This window comes from Aythya marila (genome assembly GCF_965140915.1).
Source record: "Aythya marila genome assembly, chromosome: Z".
In the NCBI taxonomy this organism is placed as follows: domain Eukaryota; kingdom Metazoa; phylum Chordata; class Aves; order Anseriformes; family Anatidae; genus Aythya; species Aythya marila.
The window spans coordinates 12,740,480-12,761,431 of record NC_139080.1 but is presented as its reverse complement, the minus strand read 5'-3'; the positions used below and the strand labels follow the sequence as shown (position 1 = coordinate 12,761,431).

Sequence of the window (20,952 nt, the reverse complement as noted above, 5' to 3'; positions counted from 1 at the left end):
TTCACACAATTCTTTGTGTTATATAGATGAAATAGATAAATGTTGTACACCCACTCATGGGTTTAAAACACCACATCAGTTAAAAAAATTAACCATAACTCCTAGAAGATGATAGACTGGGTTTTACCCAGATCTAAATGCTTACTTAAAAACTTTAGGGAAGTCTCTATCCTCCTCCTTAACCTATTTAGATGAATTAGGTATGAAAATTTAATAAAGAGTGGAGGACAGCTTTTTGTTTGTTTGTTTGTTTGTTTGTTTTTTCCCTGATTCAACTAACTGATTATTTCAAGGCAATAAGGAAGCTCCTAAGAAATGGCATGGTATTTTAAGTGAACAATAGCAACAATTCTGTTAAATAAGTGAATTCTGAATTTTTATAATGAATCCTTATCAGTGTTTCCTCTCTCTTGCATCAGAAACACACAGGAAATAAACCCATAAAATTATTTGGTGTGTATATTTTTATAATGCCTATGCTCTCTATATTTTCATGCAGAAAGTACAAAATCTAGCAGTTTTATTCTTTAATTGATCATAAATCACTCAAACATCTTTCAAGGGGAAATTACTAGATGATATATTAACAGTGTAAAAATTGCCCTTTAAATAAGATCTTCTGATTCTTACCAGTAAATCTCAAAACACTGCTAAATGAGATCTGTGTCAATATCCTTTTCTTTAACAGTGGGCATATAGACTTTTTCTTTTCAAGCAAGAAATAAAAAGTTTCATTATAATTGGGAAAGATTACCTTAGACTAGGTAGAATGATCACTAAAATAACTACTGTTAAGAGCGATCTTTCTGAATATCTTCTAACCAGTGAGCAAATAACATTTTGTTCTATAACAGAAGTTGGGCTACAGCCAGTAAGAGAATCAGGCTCCTACCAGTTTAATGGGACATTGTATATTTTTGTTAGCTGCACAACCATTTCATTCTTATGTTCTTGCAGAGCCTTGGAATGAATGCTTTTGTTCTTTGGGTCATTTGTTTCTGCTTAATTTAGCATTTTGTTCTGACACCTTTTCTTCTAACAGCCATTTTCAGATAAGGTTTCAACTGTATTTACTTGAGGCAAACAGGTAAATAACCTCTCTAAATGATAAGAAATACTTTAAGTTGCCGACAATAATAGTTCATAAGCTCTTCATCTATTTTTGCTTTCACAAGTTTATACTTACCCTTCTCCTCGCTTCCTATTCCCCTTACTCTCCTTTATACTACCTGATCCTTTCTTCCTTTCTGGTTTTCCTTATGTGGGCATCCTTTTGATGCCATTTTGATGAACCAAAATGCTAGGTGCCTAACATAAATATTAGATACTTAAATACTGCAGCAATTTTTTCTTTAGTACTATTATTTTGTGTGTGTGGTGGTGGTGGTGGGGTTGTTATTTTTACCAATTTTATCTTAAAGATTGGCTCATTATGCTAACTGTTGTTTAGTAGCTAGATGGTTACTTTTAGTTACTTATTCAGTTTATGTTTGTAGCTGTTACTGCTCTTAAGCATTTGAGAACTATATCTTTTATTATACATGTATAGTCATCAGTGCTGCCTTATTACATTTCCTCAACCTTTTTTATCCTAGACGCGTAAGATCTCTCTAAAGCTCTTTAACATAAAGTGTATTTGGTGGGATAACTGAAAAAGCTCTCTGTGAGTCTTCGTTCCCAAAATAGGAAAGTCCCCTTGGTTCAGGAGAGGTAATTCCAGGCTGTTTACTCCTGGAAGTCCTGTGGTGGGCAAAAAAGCAAAGGTAAGGATGGGCACATATGGCATCAAACTGAGGGGGATTATGTTGTAGAGAGCACCAAATTGCTACAGGTTAAACTGATCCAAATTTTTACTGCTTTAGTGCACTTGTACTTGTCAAATACTGAGATGATCTAATCTGGGAGCTGAACTAGAGAGGAACTATTTTTACTGGGACAGTTTTCTGCCAGTTTACTTCTGTGGACTTGTTTACTGCTGTGCTGGATGGCAGGAGTGCTGGTGTAATTGAAAGTGGAGAAAACAAACAAACAAACAAACAAACAAAAAACAGTTGGGGCTATAAGTATGCAACCTATGGCAGAGTAAGACTGGATTAATTGATCACAAAAACATACCCTTAAGCAACCTTATCAGTTACACTTCCTCACAAGCCATCCAGAATTGGGGATAATAGGTATCTTGGAGTTCCTTCAATTCTCTCTTTCTGAGGACTAATTATTTTCAACAAGCACTTGCTGCTCTTTTTGAGACCTGAAGAAGACCTGGTATGAATTGGCCTAATAAATTAGCTGACTTTTCTCTACAGCTCTCAAATGATAGAGGCCCATCAGAGAATCTCACATCTATAGCTGAATATCCCTGTGATGTGTTCCTGCACTTTTAATGCCATGATGTTCATGAGCTGTGCTCAAAGTAGCTCTCACAGGTCAATATAGTGAAGCAGATTATGGGTCAATTTGGACACAAACAGTTCTGTTTCCTTTGCTGAAGAGAGATGCTGACAGAAGTCAGGGGAGAAGTCCTTTGAGAGAGACAAATATCCTAGACCTGCTTGGAACCCAGAAGCCTGTGATATGAGACTGTGGTGTGGGACAGTTCTAGAAGCAAAATATTAACTTAATTCTTCTGGGAAAAAAAAAAAAAAAAAGAACTACCTGGTTTATCTGTGTATAAAAACAAACAAAACCAAAACCAGAACCAAACCTGTTTGAGTCAGGATGCACTATACTATTGTACACAAGTGGGCTACCCCTGGGAGTCCTGGGTGGCATGTAGTGGTGGTGGCAGGCTGGTCATTACCTACATCCTACAGAGTCTGCTGCGCATGCACCCATGAAACTTGGGGCTTTCTAAGACTCCCAGACATCAAGGGATTCAGCTGAAACTCCTGCTTCAATTAAGCTGTGAAAGATCAGAAACAGCAGACAAAAAGCCTCAGATTCCTTCTGGATAGAATTCTAAGGCTATAAAAAGAGACATATCTGGAGAAAAACAAATGTAAACTGGAGTAAGAGTTACACTGATGTCAAAGAGTTGTTCCCTGTATCAGAAGAGAAGTTGCTGTGCTACCCTTCCTCAGGCATCACACGTGTGCCATGGTGCTCCCAACTGTACCAAGGGGAGGCAGAGTGGCAGTGCTGCAGCCATTGAGTCAACAGCGCTTGCCTCCTGACCCTGACCCTGAAGATCTCCTTCATTCATTGAGGGCTGTTACCTTCCAAAATCACACCAGATTTGTAACAGACTTGTAACTTGTACCTCTGCGGGTACAATTTGCAGAGATCAAGAGGCATTTTGTAATTTTCATGTATTTTATAAGCATTTATAACTAAGTTAATATAGTTTTGCAGGGCACTGAGTTTGCATCTCAAACTTAGGAGACTCTAATCGTCTGCCTGTTAATGACTAACTTTAGGGGCCTGAACTTCTGAAACACCTTGATAGCTATGACTGGGCAACTCACACATTGTTTTCAGCTGCAGACATAGCATCTCTTCCTTGGATTTTGTGGACAGAAGGCATATGGTGTGAATGAGGTGTATGGAGCTGTGCAGAAGAATTGATGTAACTAAGCAATAAGTAAAATCACTGCTTTATAAGATACAGACTATATGAGGATATTTTGTGTACTAAATCTGAGGATATAAAAACATCTGAGTGCTGTAAGAAAATTTAAGCAGACAAAAATGCCACCAGCACCACCAACAAACCATTGAAATCTGTGCTCTGCTGCTTTTTGGCTCCACTGTTATCCTTGTAACATTGTTTCCATGTTCTAGTTATTTAGTTCATTTGCCTTTCTTCCCCACTCAATTTTCTCCCTTTGATAACACATCAAAAATATCATTCTCTTTTTGTCCAACCTAGGCTTCTCTGTTGGTCTTTTTTTTTTTTTTTTTTTTTTTTTCTTGATTTTTCCCTTGTCTTTCTAGAAGTGTTTCTGTATTTTCTATATTCCTAATTTCATTCTCACACAAAATACTTTATTGAAAGACAGACTACAACTGGTTTTGCTGCATAAAATGACATATAATTCCAGTAAAATTCATGAATTTTGTCTTTCTCATAAAAAAAAGATCCAGCATTAAAAAAAAAATGTCAGGGTACATTTTCTGAAGTATTGTCTAGAGTTAAGATATTACTTAGTGTTTTACAAAATTACTGTCATAACTTTTTTCATGCCTGGGTTTACTTTGCAGCTCCACCTTCTTGACTAATGCTCTTGTTTTTACTCCCATAAAAAATAATTCCCAACAGATAAGAAGGCTGATCTCTTGTAAAGTTTACATAGTTACTTTCCTGCCTGTTTTTCCTCAACAGGAAGCTGACATAGTCCTTAACAGCACCAAATTCCCTTTTTCTCTTCAACAGTTATATCTGCCCATCTGTATTATTATGTTTTTTTTTTTTTTTTTTTTTTTTTTTTTTTTACAGTACAACAACACTCAGGAATCAGTCAATGAGATTGAGATCTCTCAATGCCAAGAACGTTGTGCAAATGTACTCAGAAAACAGTTCTACTCTGAAGAATTTCTGGTGTACTCTAACAGAGAGCCTGAGGTTAGACCTTGATAGTTGCCTTTATTTGAGTTTTTAAAATTCCACCTTAGACATATATCTCAAAACACTTCATTACAGGCTTGGCTTCCTTGATGTGCAGTTTTATATGATCATTTGTGGGAGGTTCACATTACGCATTCATATCTCTGTGGAGCTAGCCCAACTTCTCATTCCTACAAAACCACCTGTTAATTTAACTTAGTGCTGATAGTCTAAATCTGTAATTGAGGTGTTTGCCACTGAGGATTAAGTTTTTGTTGAATCAAGATACGCCTGTGCCAGAACTGTTTGGTCATGGAACATAACTCATGTGGCAGACTTCACTGGAAGATTTTAAAGATTCTTTCTCATCCAGTATTTTGCTGACACATGCAAACAACCTGGACAGACTGAGAAGGATTTCCTGTTCTAGAATACAAGATTTCTGCAATATCAGGTTTAAGTATTACTGTAATCCCTTATTTAGATTTATCACCCAGTATATTCTTTCAATAACACATTTAGGTTTGTGACTGAAATTTATGGAGTCACATAATCTTTTCAAAAAGACAGCTAGGATGCTTTCAAGTCTCTAGCTATTTGATTTTGTTAAGTGAGCCTCTCTTTCCCTATTATGACTTCAATGAAAATATACTTAACTAGCATTTCCCATCTATTCAGTATGCTGTTCAACAGCCTCTTTCAATAAATGAATTTCAAAACTGTTTTATTTCAGTTGATTCAAAAGAAGTCTCATATGAGCTTTTTAACTGACTGACTTCTTACAAGTTGTCATTTGAGGGATACAGTGGGTGGTCTGTGATTCTGAAAATGTACCACAGAGAATTGATTTGGATATAGCTGGCATACAGGCTATATATATAGTTACCCTCTTCTTACTGTTAGTCATTATTCAGAATGGAAGAATTTCTCTACCTTAAAGGTCACAAAAACAGCAAAGGGAAACTGGCACCTGGAACAATACTTAATCACAAAGTAAGTACCTGAGTCCAAATTGTGACCTTCAAAGTCCCTCTAGGTAAAAAAGCTTAGTGCTGGGAATCCATAAAGTTAATAACATTAAAGTTAATCCATTCATTTTGGAAGACCCATCACTTCTCACAGTTCTGTTTGTGTTTTTCTCGGAATTGCCATAACCTAAACATCAATTTGCCTTTACCCAGTATAAGTACAGGGGGCCTAGAAACTGATCTGAACATGTCTGACACACACGTGCAGAAAATCAGCTGGATTTGGGATGCTCTGTGTTACTGTTCTTGCTTCAAGTTTTGCTTAACAACCTGGGGCTCCTTGCTTGTTTTAGCCATTAGGTATATGTATTTGGTATACACATTTGCCTTTAGAAGTCTTGCATTTCATTCTGCCCAATGACAGAACTTTGAAACGAATGGTGGAATCCATCCTGTAACTTCAGTTTTTAAAGGAAAAGTGTGAGCCTGTTCCTCAAGCACTGTTGACACCATTCCCAAGGTGAGGGTTCATCTGTTTCTGGATCTTGATTAGGTGAAAATATCTGGCATGGTTCTTACTCACTCAGCAAGGAGTGGGAATGTAATCTGCTTCAATCCTGCCTTCCTCCTGGCAAGTTTTAAGCATTTACATATTTGCTTTGTGCACTTGTGGGGTCACCTTTTGAATCTGCCCTCTCTCATCCATGCACTATAAAGACATCTGGGTCTGAGCTTTGGATTCCACATGTAGCTTCCCTTACATTTCAGACTTTGAAAAGCTAGGTAGTACATCCTTTTTTGTTCCATGTATGTAAAAATAAAAAGATTTCAAAAAAACATCAAAAAATATGCAGCAGTCTAATTCATCAATGGTCTTTTGTTAGTACTCCCAGAAATTTCTTTATTAACAGCCCTGTTATACTCACACAATTGTAACTTCTGTATTTTTTAATCTGGTCCTTGTGAATGGCAGAAATACTTACTACAGCCAGTTTGAAGGATCAGTGTAAATTATACTTATCATGTAAGTCCCACCTTTTATAGACCTTTCTTGAACAAATGAATTTTCTGTTATACCAAGTTATCAAAATGGTGAATACCAAACACAGAGTGTATAACTGCTAAGCTGATTTCCATTTATGATCTTATAACAATACCAATAAAGAGTAGGTAGCCATGTTAAATGTAACAAAAGAAAATTAATTTCTTCAGTTTAAGGAATTAGACGAGGTTCAAAAGGTGGATATAACTACTGCCAGAGAAAGATCATGGGAGTACAACTACAATGCATGGATAGCAATAACACTTTTGTATCCTTCTGATTCTCATGTTGTCTTTCTGTTTTTCTTTGCCTCCTTTCCTTTTAAAACATTTTTAAATGTTTTCCTTTTCACTCTTTTATAGTTCCATGGACTGATTATTATTATTATTTTTTAATCCAAAAACATTTTATAAAATCTCTTATCAAAATATACTTACTTTGCGTGGCTTTAAAGAGCTTATATATTCTGGGTTTTCATCATGTTGTTTAAAAGTACACACAGTGTCAGTACAATTCCAGCTCTCTTGGGTTGATGTAATAAATGGAGTAATCCAGCACTTACTGAAATTTACCAGGAATAATTTCCTTTCTTTCCCTATTTTTCATAGTATCTTCCCTATTCCAAACACTTTTTTTTTTTTTTTTTGGGGGGGGGGGTCATTGTTGTGTCAATGATATGAATTAAAACTGCATGTTTAGGAGCCTATTTGCTTCATAATACACATTATAGACATTAGCATACTCTGTGAATATGGAGAAGTTTCAAGAAATTATCATACAAGCAAGAAATCTCTTAGCTCTTTACATTTATTATTATTATTATTATTTTAATTTATCACTTAGATTATCTTATTGCTTGAAAGGTCCAGGCTGAACAGGGCTATATTAATTCAGGCAACAAATAGATGACAAAACATGGTAAATCCCAAGGATACTGAGTTCTAATCTGAAGATAAATAACATACAAAGTCTGAATGTAATGCACCATAAAAGTACAGAATTTGGAGGATTGACAGAGGATATATACAGCTAATGTGACTGCATGTATTATTTTATGCAGTTGCTGGTTCTCACTTTTTAAAGAAGACATGAAAAAAAATGAGAAAGATAATTAATATCTCCCAGTAGCTATTTATCCTGACCTGAAAATCAACACTGCAGTACAAAACATCAGAATGTCTATATTTGTCTTTTCCGTTTTTTTTTTTTTTAATTTTCTTTTTTTTTTTTTTTTTTACCTTATTCAGAAGATTGAATTTCTTTATTTACCTCATTCATATTGGGTTTCTTTGCATACTTTTTCAAACACACTTTATCTTGATTCACCTAAAAATACAACTACTTTTGCTTTGATAAAACCCACAGAATTTTTTAGATGCGTGATTATTTCAAGAGTACTATGTAACAGATTCACACTGGAAGAATGAAAGTTTCAGGAATAAATAACTGAATATGCCATCTTCATCTATACCTTCGTTTTGGCCAACTGAAAGACATGCCAGTGCAAATGACAACTCATTTGAGTCTTTCAAATAGCTAGGGTGCTGGTAAGAAGCTGATGTTAAACATTTACTCAGCATACAAGTCAGTAGCACCATGCTTATGATTTTGTAGTGCTTTGCAGTCACCATAGTGACTACAGTGCACACATGTTGAAAAGTGGAATGGACTGGCCAGCTCTAACACTAGATGATTTGCTGCTGAAAATGTCTTTTTTAGTCCTCTCTGATGCTCATACAACCCCAAATTGTTTCTTAATGGTCTTTAATATAGCCAATTTTTCTATTGTTATTTCTGCTTTGATAATATGAGTGTTATGTTGTACTAGCATTACACGGAATTTTTTCATTAAATCTTTTAGAAATCACATGAACACTCTAAGTGGCTCTGTTAATGTTCTGAATTCCACCCATAACCATGAAATCTGCTTTTATGAAGTAGTATTACATAAATCAAATTAAATTGAATTTCTAGAGAGAGATTTGAGAAGGCCATCAATGCCTACATTTCCACAGACTGTATGGAGAGAGCAGTGAATGATTGTTTATTTGGATTGATTTATGACCACTCAGAAATGTTACTTTTCAGCACCACTTCACTAGACCACTGATTTGTCAAATTAGAGCAAATAGGAAATTAGTAATATAATATTTATCATATTTTGTATCTTTAATAATATCTGCACTATTACTGAGTGCACAGCTGTGATTCACAGAGCAGCCATGTGTACTGATGTTACTACACTATGTATGGCAGTCTGACAAATAGGGTTGTTTCATTTCATTAACACCAGAGTGTATGATAAGACATTAAGACTGTGATAATAAATGTACATAATTTTATTTTACAAGTACCTGTTAAACTAGCTTAACAGTTTCACCATCTGACATTTATTACTGGATACTAGATAGCAGAATTACACTTCTTTGTATTTCTATACTTCTTACCCCTTTTTGAAGAAGACCATGTTTTAATTTTTAAGTGTTGCACCGTTTAAAGGACCATACATTGTCTGTTTATTTATTTATTTATTTATTTTCCACAAAACTATAAATATTTCTTAACTTCAAATAAAATTAATCTTGGCTTAGGGATTTATTGCTATATATTTGTTTTCAGTATATTGCTAGTAAAGTTCACAGGAAAAAGGAGCAATCATGCTGGACAGGTTCTTTAGGAGAGCATGGAGACAAAGACAGCCTCTGAGTTCAGCATAAATAGAATGAATTTCTCCTTAGCTGTTTCTAAGCTGTCTTGATTTTCTTGTATACGTCTTATCCTTTTGTCCAGTATTACATTTCTCTCTTTATATTTTACCATATTCTCTCACCTAGGATTCACCTCCCACAGCTGTTTTGCTTACAGTGATGGATCTTTGCTTTGTTCTCATGCAAATTTTACCAAGGCTGCCTTGAGCACTGTCACAGTGCACATTGCCAGTGTATAATGGGGTCAAATTCCCTTCTCTTCATTGGATACAGAGGACCTACCACTAGCAGAAAAGATGTCATTTTAATACACAAGAGAAAGTCTTTTTTTTTTTTTTTTTGTGGGTGTTATCCAGTGGTTCCATCTAACCATGTATCACAGACTTATTCCTCTTAAGACACATTTTAAATTGCTGTCTGGACAAGTTGTGTGTTGAAATAGGTGAATTTGCTGCTCTGCACAGCTTTTTGTGGTCCAGATCTTTTAGATCTTTCCCCCCATTCCCTCCCTCCCACCACTGCCCCCTTCTGTATTATGAAGGATCACAGAATCACAGAATCACAGAATTTTCTAGGTTGGAAGAGACCTCAAGGTCATCGAGTCCAACCTCCAACCTAACGCTAACAGCCCTCCACTAAACCATATCCCTAAGCTCTACATCTAAGCGTCTTTTGAAGACTTCCAGGGATGGTGACTCCACCACTTCCCTGGGCAGCCTGTTCCAGTGCCTCACAACCCTTTCAGTGAAGAAGTTCTTCCTAACATCTAACCTAAAACTCCCCTGGCTCAACTTAAACCCATTCCCCCTCGTCCTGTCACCAGGCACGTGGGAGAACAGGCCAACCCCCACCTCGCTACAGCCTCCCTTGAGGTACCTAAAAAGAGCGATAAGGTCGCCCCTGAGCCTCCTCTTCTCCAGGCTGAACAAGCCCAGCTCCCTCAGCCGCTCCTCGTAGGACTTGTTCTCCAGGCCCCTCACCAGCTTCGTCGCCCTTCTCTGCACCCACTCAAGCACCTCGATGTCCTTCTTGTAGCGAGGGGCCCAAAACTGAACACAGTACTCCAGGTGCGGCCTCACCAGAGCTGAGTACAGGGGGACGATCACCTCCCTAGCCCTGCTGGTCACGCTGTTCCTGATACAAGCCAGGATGCCGTTGGCCTTCTTGGCCACCTGAGCACACTGCTGGCTCATATTCAGCCGACTATCCACCATCACTCCCAGGTCCTTCTCTGCCTGGCAGCTCTCCAACCACTCATCTCCCAGCCTGTAGCTCTGCTTGGGGTTATTGCGCCCCAGGTGCAGGACCCGGCACTTGGCCTTGTTAAACTTCATGCAGTTGACCTCAGCCCATCGGTGCAGCCTATCCAGATCCTCCTGCAGAGCTTTCCTACCCTCAAGCAGATCAACACACGCACCTAACTTGGTGTCATCTGCAAACTTACTGAGGGTGCACTCGATGCCCTCGTCCAGATCATCGATGAAGATATTAAAGAGGACCGGCCCCAGCACCGAGCCCTGGGGGACGCCACTAGTGACTGGCCTCCAACTGGACTTGGCTCCATTTACCACGACTCTTTGGGCCCGGCTATCCAGCCAGTTTCTAACCCAACGAAGCGTGCGCCAGTCCAAGCCAAGAGCAGCCAGTTTCTTGAGGAGAATGCTGTGGGAGACGGTGTCAAAAGCCTTGCTGAAGTCAAGGTAGACCACATCCACAGCCTTTCCCTCATCCACCCAGCGCGTCACTCTGTCATAGAAGGAGATCAGGTTCGTCAGGCATGACCTGCCTTTCATAAAGCCATGCTGACTGGGCCTGATCGCCTGCTTCCCCTGCAAGTGCTGCATGATGACTCTCAGGAGGATCTGCTCCATGAGCTTTCCTGGCACTGAGGTCAAACTGACAGGCCTGTAGTTTCCCGGGTCTGCCCTCCTGCCCTTCTTGTAGATGGGCGTCACGTTTGCTAGCCGCCAGTCGATTGGGACCTCCCCCGATAGCCAGGACTGTTGATAAATGATGGACAGTGGCTTGGCCAGTTCCTCTGCCAGTTCCCTCAGTACCCTTGGGTGGATCCCATCCGGCCCCATCGACTTGTGCACATCTAAGTGCCGTAGCAGGTCACCAACCAGTTCTTCATGGATAGTGAGGGCCACATCCTGCTCCCCATCCCCTTCCACCAGCTCAGGGTACTGAGTATCCAGAGAACATCCGGTATTGCCGCTAAAGACTGAGGCAAAGAAGGCATTGAGCACCTCCGCCTTTTCCTCATCTCTTGTAACTAAGTTTCCCCCCGCATCCAGTAAAGGATGGAGATTCTCCTTAGTCCTCCTTTTTGTGTTGATGTATTTATAGAAACGTTTTTTGTTATCTTTAACGGCAGTAGCCAGATTGAGCTCCAGATGAGCTTTGGCCTTCCTAATTTTATCCCTGCACAGCCTCGCTACTTCTTTAAAGTCCTCCTTAGTGGCCTGCCCACTTTTCCAAAGCTTATAAACCCTCTTTTTCCTCCTAAGATCAAGCCACAATTCTCTGTTGAGCCAGGCCGGTCTTCTTCCCCGCCAGCTCGTCTTTGGGCATGTGGGTACAGACCGTTCCTGCGCCATTAAGACTTCCCTCTTGAAGAGCGCCCAGCCTTCCTGGACCCCTCTGCCCTTCAGAACCACCTCCCAAGGGACTCCACCAACTAGTGTCCTGAGCAGCTCAAAGTCAGCCCTCCGAAAGTCCAATACAGCGGTTTTACTGGTCCCCTTCCTGGCCTCGCCAAGAATAGTGAACTCCACCATTTCGTGGTCACTCTGCCCAAGACAGCTCCCGACGATCACGTCCTCCACCAGTCCTTCTCTGTTTGTGAAGAGAAGGTCTAGCGGGGCACCACCCCTGGTAGGTTCACTAACCAGCTGAGTCAGGAAGCTATCTTCCACGCTCTCCAGAAACCTCCTAGACTGCTTTCTCAGGGCTGTGTTGTGCTTCCAGGATATGTCAGGGAAGTTGAAGTCCCCCACGAGTACAAGGGCTGATGATTTTGCAACCTCTGTCAGCTGCCTGTAGAATTCCTCATCCGTCTCCTCAGCCTGGTTCGGCGGTCTATAGCAGACCCCGACCAGGACACTAGCCTTGTTGTCCCTGCCGATCCTAACCCAAAGGGACTCGACCTTGTCATTCCCAACCTTGAGTTCTACAACCTCGAAAGACTCTCTAATATAGAGAGCCACACCACCACCCCTTCTATGCTGCAGGTCCCTTCTATAGAGCTTATAGCCAGGCATTGCAGCACTCCAGTCATGAGACTGGTCCCACCACGTCTCCGTGATGGCAACCAAGTCGTAGCCTGCCTGGCGCACGATGGCTTCCAGCTCCTCCTGTTTGTTACCCATGCTGCGTGCATTGGTGTAGATGCACTTCAGCTGGGCCATTGCCTTATCCTCCGGCCTTGCCATTGTTCCCCCTGGCACAGCCCCAACAATCCTAGCCTCAGCCCCATCCCCCTTCCTACCTAGTTTAAAGCCCTCTCAATGAGCCCTGCCAGTTCCTGGCCCAGGATCCTTTTTCCCCTAAAAGATAGGGACCCGTCTGCGGCCATCAGGCCAGGTGCTGAGTAAAGTGCCCTATGATCAAAAAACCCAAGATTTCTGCGTTGGCACCAGCCCCGGAGCCACGTGTTTAACAGGTGGGCTTTCCGTGTCCTCTCTGAACCCCTCCCTGCCACCATAGGGATGGACAAAAACACCAATCATCTGCAGACTTTATAATGCTACTTTTTTGGGGCCATAGGGACATTGGAAATGCCTTCATCACTGCTATCTTCACCCTGTAATTTAAGCTAGCTTTTTCTTTTTTTTTTTTTCTTTTTTTTTCTTTTTCTTTTTTGTTTGTTTGTTTGTTTTTGTTTTTAAGAGGATATTGGAAAGTTTGGGGATCCTACATATGGTACATGCTGTTGTAGAACAGACTTGGTATAGACGTATGGACCTCTCACATTCACTGTGAGATTGCCTGAATTTCAGAGGACTGGAAGCAGTTTCACACAGCCAGAAACCCAAACCAGCTTCCAGAACATGCTCCATTCCTGTCCCCTTTGAAAGGGGCTATGATAGCTTCTGACCTATGCAAAAACTACTTTTTATAGTACTTCACATCCTTCCTCTCTGTGAACAGCTTCTCAGGACCTCTGTGCACTGTGATCTTTCCTTCAGTATAAGTTCAGAATTCACAAGAGATTCTTGGGCATTTAAAAGTCCTTCCAGAATAAAGTCTGGACTTTAGCAGTTTTGGAAAAGCAGAAGGTAGCAGAGAATCAAGTGTCTGCTAGAGGAAGGTGTCTGAAAGGACGGTATTTTGGGGACTGGATGATGAAGTTAAGTAACATGGGAGAAAGGGCAGCCTCTGTGATTTTTCCAGTAATTTGGCTAACACTTAAAAGTTTGTAAGACTTCCTGCAGATTTTCCATGAGCCACCAGACCTCTAGCATACCTAAAATTGCTCCTGCTCATTGTGATGCCCTGAATTCACCAGTGGTCAGCTTCCCCAATTCACTTCACCCATCTTTTGGCTTTTGCCAAGGTTCACTTCAAAAAAAAACACAAAAACTAATTTAATATTTCTAGGTGGGCCAGCAGAATTTGAAAAATTTCATTGTAACTCGCTTTGCTGAGCACTTTTTCTCAAAGTTTTTCAAAGGCTTTGAAATTTCCCTAAAATTGGCAACAATTATAATAATGATGCATCATAATAATGATGCAATAATGTCCAAAATGTGAAGTAAGAAGATCTTTCTTTAGGTTTTTGGGAAAGAGAGAATGGTGTGCAAGTAATTCTCAATGTGAGTTATAACTTTTGGCATGTTTGTAATTACGTTATTAAAGAGTAATTGTTTTTGTATTGGAACAACTAGTAAATTTACTTTAGAAATTAGTTCAGAATTGGATTACCAGCAGAAGTTAGGGTAGGTGGTTATATTTTCCTTATTATGGGCATGCCAGAAATTCTCTGCTTTGTCTGTAAAATAGCCATATGCAAAACAAAAACAAAAACAAAAATAAACAAAACATAACCAAAAAAAAAAAAAAAAAAAGCATGTTGCAGCTTCATGCTTATTTCCACAGGCACAAAATTATCTGGCAAACTCAAATGCCTACTACAAGCTACAGTCCTAAAACCGGGCTAAGACACGATCTTATACACCTGACCACTACTAGCATCAATCCTGCCCAGCAAAGAATTCAGAAATGCTTTCTATTAAACAGGCTTTTTCATCTTAATCCCTTGGCAAAAGTGACCTAAAAGAAATGTTTCTGAGGAAATGTTGCACTCTTTTAAGATAAAATTTGAGTTTTCCTGAGTTGAGTCTTTATGAACATTACCGGACTGACAGCCTTAGAAACTGATGTCTCTATTTGTTGACTACAGAGAGCATTAAGCATATTTTCTTTTAAATGATTCAACCTTGACCTGAGTATAGTTTGGTTTCCACCTATATTTACATATGAGCGTCTTCGATGAGGCAGTTAGAGGTGTTAACTGGTGCATTAATTTTGCGATGTTAATTACTGTCTGCTAGAAAAGCCCATCATCTGATTTTGCATAGATCACCAAACGCCTGAGAGATGGTAGAAGTTTTGCTCTTGCCAAACTAGACAGATGCAGTTCAACCAAAAATACTTTTCCAAACCAATTTTTCCCTACTTGTTCCCTACTTGTTCCCTACTTCTGAATATTTCCACAACAGTGAAAAATTTCCCAAAATAGAAGTTTTACCTTTATATGAGCTGTCAAGTGTGAACTTACTGTTTTAGTCATGAGTATACTATAAAACTACACCAGAAATGGGAGAAAATTTTGGAATATTCCATAACAGTAATGAACAGATTCTTTTCTGAACATTACACCAGATATGTCTGGTTCACGAGCATAATTTTAGCAGCTTTAGTCATCTTAAGATGCATATTTTCAATTCTCCAGCTTGTTCCAGCCTTACTAGTACTCTGAAATGGTTGTAGGTGCTAGCAAAGCTATGGACTCTCATTTGTCACTACTCATCTAAAGCTAATTGGAACATGTAGTTACTGTAAACACACTTGTTGAGACTACATTTCTGTTCCCACATTGCCAAGTTTATGGAGGTCTGTGACACTGGAGCTATGTGACAGTGAAACAATTGTAAGTGCTTTGGTCTTGTTGTCCAGTAAAGACAGATATTGATAGAAGAATTGTATTTCTTAGCAGTTGGAGGGTGTTTCAAGACCTGCTTGGTTTGTTCTGCTTTCCTGAAAATTGTAGATAGAATGCCTACACTTTATATCCTTGATATGAATGGTAGGGGTTCTTTTTTTTTTTTTTTTTTTTTTTTGCATTGAACAATTTCTTAGTTAGGAATGAAAAGCACTTTTGATCAAACAATACAGATAAACATGAGAGAATGGTTTTTCTGTTACAGCAACAAAGTACTTCATTTTACCCTTATGCAAATCTCTCTTGTAGAAAAAGACTATGAAAGCTGAAAGTAATTTAAAATAATCTTGCGGTAGTGGTGTCAAACAAAATAATAATAAATCCCTGAAATGTAAATTCCTTAAGAAAGACATAGAACAAGTAGATCTATGCTAAACAGCATCATCATTAGCATTAGGGCCTATGTAGGTTTAGGACTTATACCCTTATCTTTAAGTGTTAACATTTGGGTTTTGATGATCAGATTCACAGTTTCATACCTAAACTGATCAGAAGATAAAAAGAAAAATGTATGGTAAAATAATAATGCTCACACTATAAGGAATATAATTTCTTGGAACATATGGTGGTACCATGTAGAAAATTAATCTGTATTTAAAGCAAGATGACCAGACGTGATCACATAATTATATTAAGTAAATTTTGATTTTTAAACATTTTTTGGTCAGATTATTCTTTTTCTTATGTGAACAAAATGGGTAGATGTATTTTTATTCTCTTATGTGAACAAAATGTGTAGCTGTATTTTAAATACACACTTTTTTTGCATTCCAAATCTAAGTGCTATTTAATATTCTGGATTCAATATGTTCTAAAAAAGGTATTTAATCAGGTGATATCTTGCAGTCCTTTGAACAAGTAGCATTTCTATTGTTGCCCCAATTGCATCTGAAAGATGCATGTGTAAGATTGTGAGCAACTGAACAAGCATAAGCTTGTACTTAGGTTTGATAGGTTTGTATTTGTCAAGGGAAAACTAGAAAGATTGAGGCTCTGATAAAGAACTTTGCTCAGAAATGTCACCCTTTAATTTTAAATTAATTCATTTAGGACTTCTGTTTATGATTGCAAGGTTTTAGTTTTGGCTAGATTAGGTAAATAAAAATTACGTCTTAAGCATTTTGCTGCAAATTTTTTTGGTAGAAGCTTTTGCTGAGAATACTCCATTCAGCTATTGTACCTGGTTCCTTAAGAGGGGAATCCATAGAACAGCTGATTTCCTTCATCACAATTTTCCCTAGAATAATTAAAATGGCTCTTTGCAAAAGTTCAACGTGCTGGTGTCAGAGCCCAAACTCTCCAAGCCAGAACACTCTTATCAGTTCAGAAGAATTTGGGATCTTTTTTGTAATGCAAATTGCCCAGTCAAATTGTCACTGTCAAATGCATTGGAGAACAGAATATTCCTATTGAACAAATTACTCACCAAGAATCACAGCAACAACGGTGAAGAGCACAAAGGCATTCCTCAATAAGTAACTTTTAACATCATCCTTTGTTATGCTCTGCACCTTTTTTTTGGCCAGAAGTGTACGTTTCCGGACTCCTTGTTGAAAGCGTTCCATCCTACTTCCACTTTTGGGATCTTCTCCGTTCCCTTTAGTCATCTGTCTTGCAGAAAGTTTTCTCTTACAATTAACTTCTGTCAAAATCCCTTCAGAAAAGTGAGAGACCCTTTTCCGTGGGAGGTACTGGAGAAACCTGTAAGACAAGAAATAAGATTTCAGAGGAATGGTTAGCCATATGTTTACATGGAAGTGGTTATTCTTCATGTTTCAGTACAACTTGTATTATTTGAAACATCTAAGCTGTTGGCTGTGAGAAGAACTCTTTGAAAATGATTTTATGAGCTGTTCAGATAGGTATCCTGTCTTCAGAAATTAATCTGAATTTGCTGTAATTCTGTATTTTTTTTTCCAGTTGCTAGAGATATAGTAACATAAAATGGGTACAGCACCTGGAAGTATAAGTAATTACAACGTTTAAAACTATCTGTCAGCCTTACTTTTCATTGGTCCACACCATCTTAAAAAAAAAAAAAAAAATCAAGCTCACCTTTACTCTAACCAATGGAGAGAGATATTTTGCTTGAAATGGAACATTTAAAACGTTCTGCATTTCAGATGTTTTCAAATGGTTGACTGCATTGTCTGAATTCCTCCTTTTCACATGGCAAAACCCAGCAGGAATAGTTTATTTATCCCTCAACCACAATTTAGAAGATATGCCTTTGACAGTTTTATGTTGATAACGTTCATGTTTGAAGTGTATAAACTATTTAGACCACATCTGTAAAGCATCATATGTTATATCCCACTTAGCCTGTCGCTTCTGACCATAATACAAGTTCACATTGCAGAGTAATGTCTAGCCTGGTCCAACAGCAACTATGGGGACATAATCTGATTTTAAGAAATCAAATACTGAATCAACCCTAAAATGTTTTAGTATTAAAAATCCTTCATTAAAATATTATTTTTGTTTGTTTGTTTAAAGATTAAATATTTATGTCTCCTTAGTATGAACTTATTTAATAAAAGAGTCTGCACAAAGTGTTTTCCTGGCTGAAAATCCAGTTTTCTAAGTGTTCATTAATCATGCTTTTATGATGAAATTAGAAATTCATAAATGTTCAGAGTTAGTAGTTTCCAGTGAAATCTGTCTCTATTTATACACAATGCAACTGTAACATCATAATAAGTCTAGTGCTTAAATACCTTTTTTAGGAAGCGGTTAAACTATAAATACACAGGGTTTTGAAACAGTCTGTCTTACAGAAAATACCACATTGTAACAAATTTATTTTGGTGGGATTTTATCACTGCTTTTTGAATTACCTTATGTTGGAACATTGGCACTTGAGTACAAAAATCTGTGTGATGGAATGATGCATGCTTAACTTGTTAGAGTGAAAGCATTCATAGACTGAACTAGGTATTTACATTACTACATATTCCAGCTTGGACACAACTACTGTGTGCAAGAAGGATTTTTTCAAACCAATTAATTTTCAGTATTTTGTAAAACACAGATTCATTCACAGTGCCTTTTGTTTCCAAGACAATTCACACATCTAGTCTGTCCTCTATAGTTTAACAGTAAGATCAAGAGAGAACATGGTTGTAGGCAAAAGTATCATTACATTAAGTAACATACAAAGGAGGAGAGAGAAAAAAGAAGACTCCGTTCCCCAAGCCCCAGCAGATTAATGGATCAGCTCACCTTTTCAGATTTGCAGTGTTGTACACAAATGGAGGTGGCAGATACGGCAGGAATTTCCCAGCAGATACAGCAGTTCAGCGAGTGGGAGACAGAGAAAACTGACAATCTGCATGTGCTGGGAATACAGCAACTTACTATCCCTGTAAGTTAAGGAAAGGGGAGGAGACTCAGCCCAGCTCTGAAAAAAAAAAAAAAATAAAAACACATCAGACAAGAGAGGAAAGCCGAGCTGCTGGAATATTGATGAGTCTTGGCACAGTGAGAACAGGGGCACTTTCTTTGTTTTTCCTTTTAGACCACTTTCACGCTTTGTCAGTTCAGCTTCATTAGAAATGCAAAATCAGAACCCAGGAAGAACTGGAGGATCACACACCCACACACGGAGCAGGGACGGCTTCTTCATTCCATATTCCGGACTGGGAAGCTGAAAAGCCTCCACATGATTACATAACACTGTTCCTGTGTTTTTCCAAATAAATGATAAAATACATGAGTATGCTAGCTTGTACTAAAAAGAGGCATAGTGTAAGGCTATCAAATATTTTATAATCCTTAAACACACTTATTCATGAACTCCCTCTTTCCAGGGTAGGAAACCAGACATCTTTCAAAAGCGACTGGAGCATGGTCAAGAATTGAGAAAAAATGTAATCAGCTATAATTATTTGTATGTTTCTTGAAGATACACAAAATTTGTGATGAGACTTGCCTCTAATTCAGCAATTTAAAGTCACTGGATGCTAAGCCCCATTATCCAGCCTATTTCCACAGCAGGGAATGAATGATGAAGTATAAAACCTCCACTTCTGGGAAATTAGTGGCATTCAGTTTTTTTAGCATTTAAAAGTTTGCACTATTGAAAAAATGCTTGGGGAGCAGAGCTGGGAGAACTCCTGAAGATCTAAACTTTTAGAACATTTTCATTCTAGAGTCAGTTTAAGTTCTTCAATAACTATACTGCAGTGCATTTTTCATGAGATTTTAAGTGCATTTTCCTAAAAGATTAACAAATACTATGAATAGAAGCTTATATAAATGTATGATAAATGTAAAAGTTAAGAATTCTGCTGATGGATTATATTGCTTTTATTTTTCTTTTTCTCTATAAAGCCATTTCTAGTATGTGGAAACAATCTTACGTACCAGGCACACAGAAGACAGTGAGGTAAGAAATAAAACTGGAAGCAGCGTTACTTTCAAACAGTCACAGCAATGGTTTTGCTAAAATGTTTGTTAATTTAAAACAGGCTTCACATAATGTGTAACACAGAGAAAAATAATTCTACATTTTAATGCAACCATGCTTGGGATCATTGTAGGTTTGTACTTGTATTTAGAACTGCAGTCTTGATCTCAAGAAAGAAAGTAAACATCTGAATTGCCTTATTTGTTATTCATTTATTTTAAAAAGCAAGAAAAAATGTTGACAGCTTGTGTTGCAAAGATAGAAGCCACGTCTTGTATTTTCTTATATCTGTCATCTTAAATGTCTATCTCATCGTTATTTTTCCTGGTTCAGTTTTTACATACTTTCACCTTTTTGCCTGGAGATGGGGATTGACCTATTTACTGACCTTTGGCCTTTAGTGATCTGCTTGTTTGATGCTTCCTTTTGGAGTATGGCATGTTTTCTCTGAAATCTCCCAGATAAGGACTTCATTCTTCCTCATGTTCATATGAATGGTAATGTTCCAGTTGCCTAACGGGACAGGGGTCAGGCCCCAGTTGAGGTGGTCCCAAAGTATGTCATCATTTAACACTTTAATTAATAGTAGAGTCTGTGAGAAACAAGGATAATCTAATGAGAGAGAATTAGCTATTCTATGAGACAAAATGTAAATAGAAAATATGTAGTCTTACAGTTTGACTTCAGTTTGACTTCAGCACCAATATTTTTATTAGCTCTTATTGAGCAACAGACAGTGCTTAGAAAAATAAAATACTAACTGAATCCTTTTTGGCAACATGTTCCTTTTTTTTTTTTTTTTTACCTTCTCCTTCCTTTCCTGACATCCTTTCCTTTTGTTAATTTATTTATCTTTGGTGGTGAAATAAAGAAACTTATAAAGAGCAAATAAAGAATACTATCCTCCATATTGCAATAAACATGTATATTAGGTATCTTTGGATAAGGATAAATGAGTCACTGTTAATAGTACAATGTCTTTTGGTCATACATAATTGCAATGAACCTACTTTTAAATATGGAATAAATTTAACAGATATATTATACAATCCTTAAT

General features: G+C 38.1%; 1 protein-coding gene across 2 annotated transcripts in view; it reads right to left on the bottom strand.

Moving 5' to 3' along the window:
• Positions 1-18,812, bottom strand: part of SLC1A3 (solute carrier family 1 member 3) — a 64,879-nt gene extending 46,067 nt beyond the window's left edge. Inside the window, exons 1-2 of one of the 2 annotated variants that reach the window (XM_082784097.1) lie at positions 18,710-18,812; positions 16,914-17,188 (exon numbers count right to left, since the gene is read on the bottom strand). In XM_082784097.1, coding sequence (XP_082640223.1) covers positions 16,914-17,094 — 181 coding nt within the window. In that variant the 5' untranslated portion in view covers positions 17,095-17,188; positions 18,710-18,812. Of the gene's footprint in view, positions 1-16,913; positions 17,261-18,709 lie in introns of those variants that run through there. The other variant, XM_082784096.1, reaches the window with a different exon arrangement.
• Positions 18,813-20,952: the final 2,140 nt, after the last annotated feature.